The sequence below is a fragment of the Capsella rubella genome, unplaced genomic scaffold (genome assembly GCF_000375325.1).
Source record: "Capsella rubella cultivar Monte Gargano unplaced genomic scaffold, Caprub1_0 scaffold_279, whole genome shotgun sequence".
Lineage (NCBI taxonomy): Eukaryota > Viridiplantae > Streptophyta > Magnoliopsida > Brassicales > Brassicaceae > Capsella > Capsella rubella.
This window is the reverse complement of record NW_006238650.1, coordinates 5,228-5,505: the sequence shown is the minus strand read 5'-3', so window position 1 is coordinate 5,505 and position 278 is coordinate 5,228. Positions and strand designations below refer to the sequence as shown.

Genomic DNA, 278 nt, shown 5'->3' with positions numbered 1-278 from the left:
CTTTTGTTGTGTTGCAGATGGTTAGAGGTGGAGCTGTCGGTCGTGGTCGTGGTCGTGGGCGTGGTCATGGTAGGGGGCGTGGTGTTGCCTCGGGTAGCGACACGAGTGTGGGCCGAAGTGCTACGGCCGATTTTGTTAGTGAGTCCCAATCGCATCAGGACGGGCCCGTGGGTGGTGAGAGTGTGAGTGCCGTGGGAGCCGGTTCGTCCGGGAACGGTACTAGTGTTGTTGGGAACCCAGTCGGGGGTGTTCCAACAGGTGAAGCCCAGGGTCAGAAT

At 60.1% G+C, this 278-nt stretch overlaps 1 protein-coding gene across 1 annotated transcript in view; it reads left to right on the top strand.

Annotated features, from left to right (window-relative positions):
- The first annotated feature begins 17 nt into the window (after positions 1 to 17).
- The window catches only part of LOC111829285 (uncharacterized PE-PGRS family protein PE_PGRS54-like), a 1,421-nt gene continuing 1,160 nt past the window's right edge, over positions 18 to 278 (top strand). The window contains exon 1 of the mRNA XM_023778009.1: positions 18 to 258. Within this exon, the coding sequence (XP_023633777.1) occupies positions 18 to 258 (241 nt within the window). The remainder of the gene's footprint in view (positions 259 to 278) is intronic.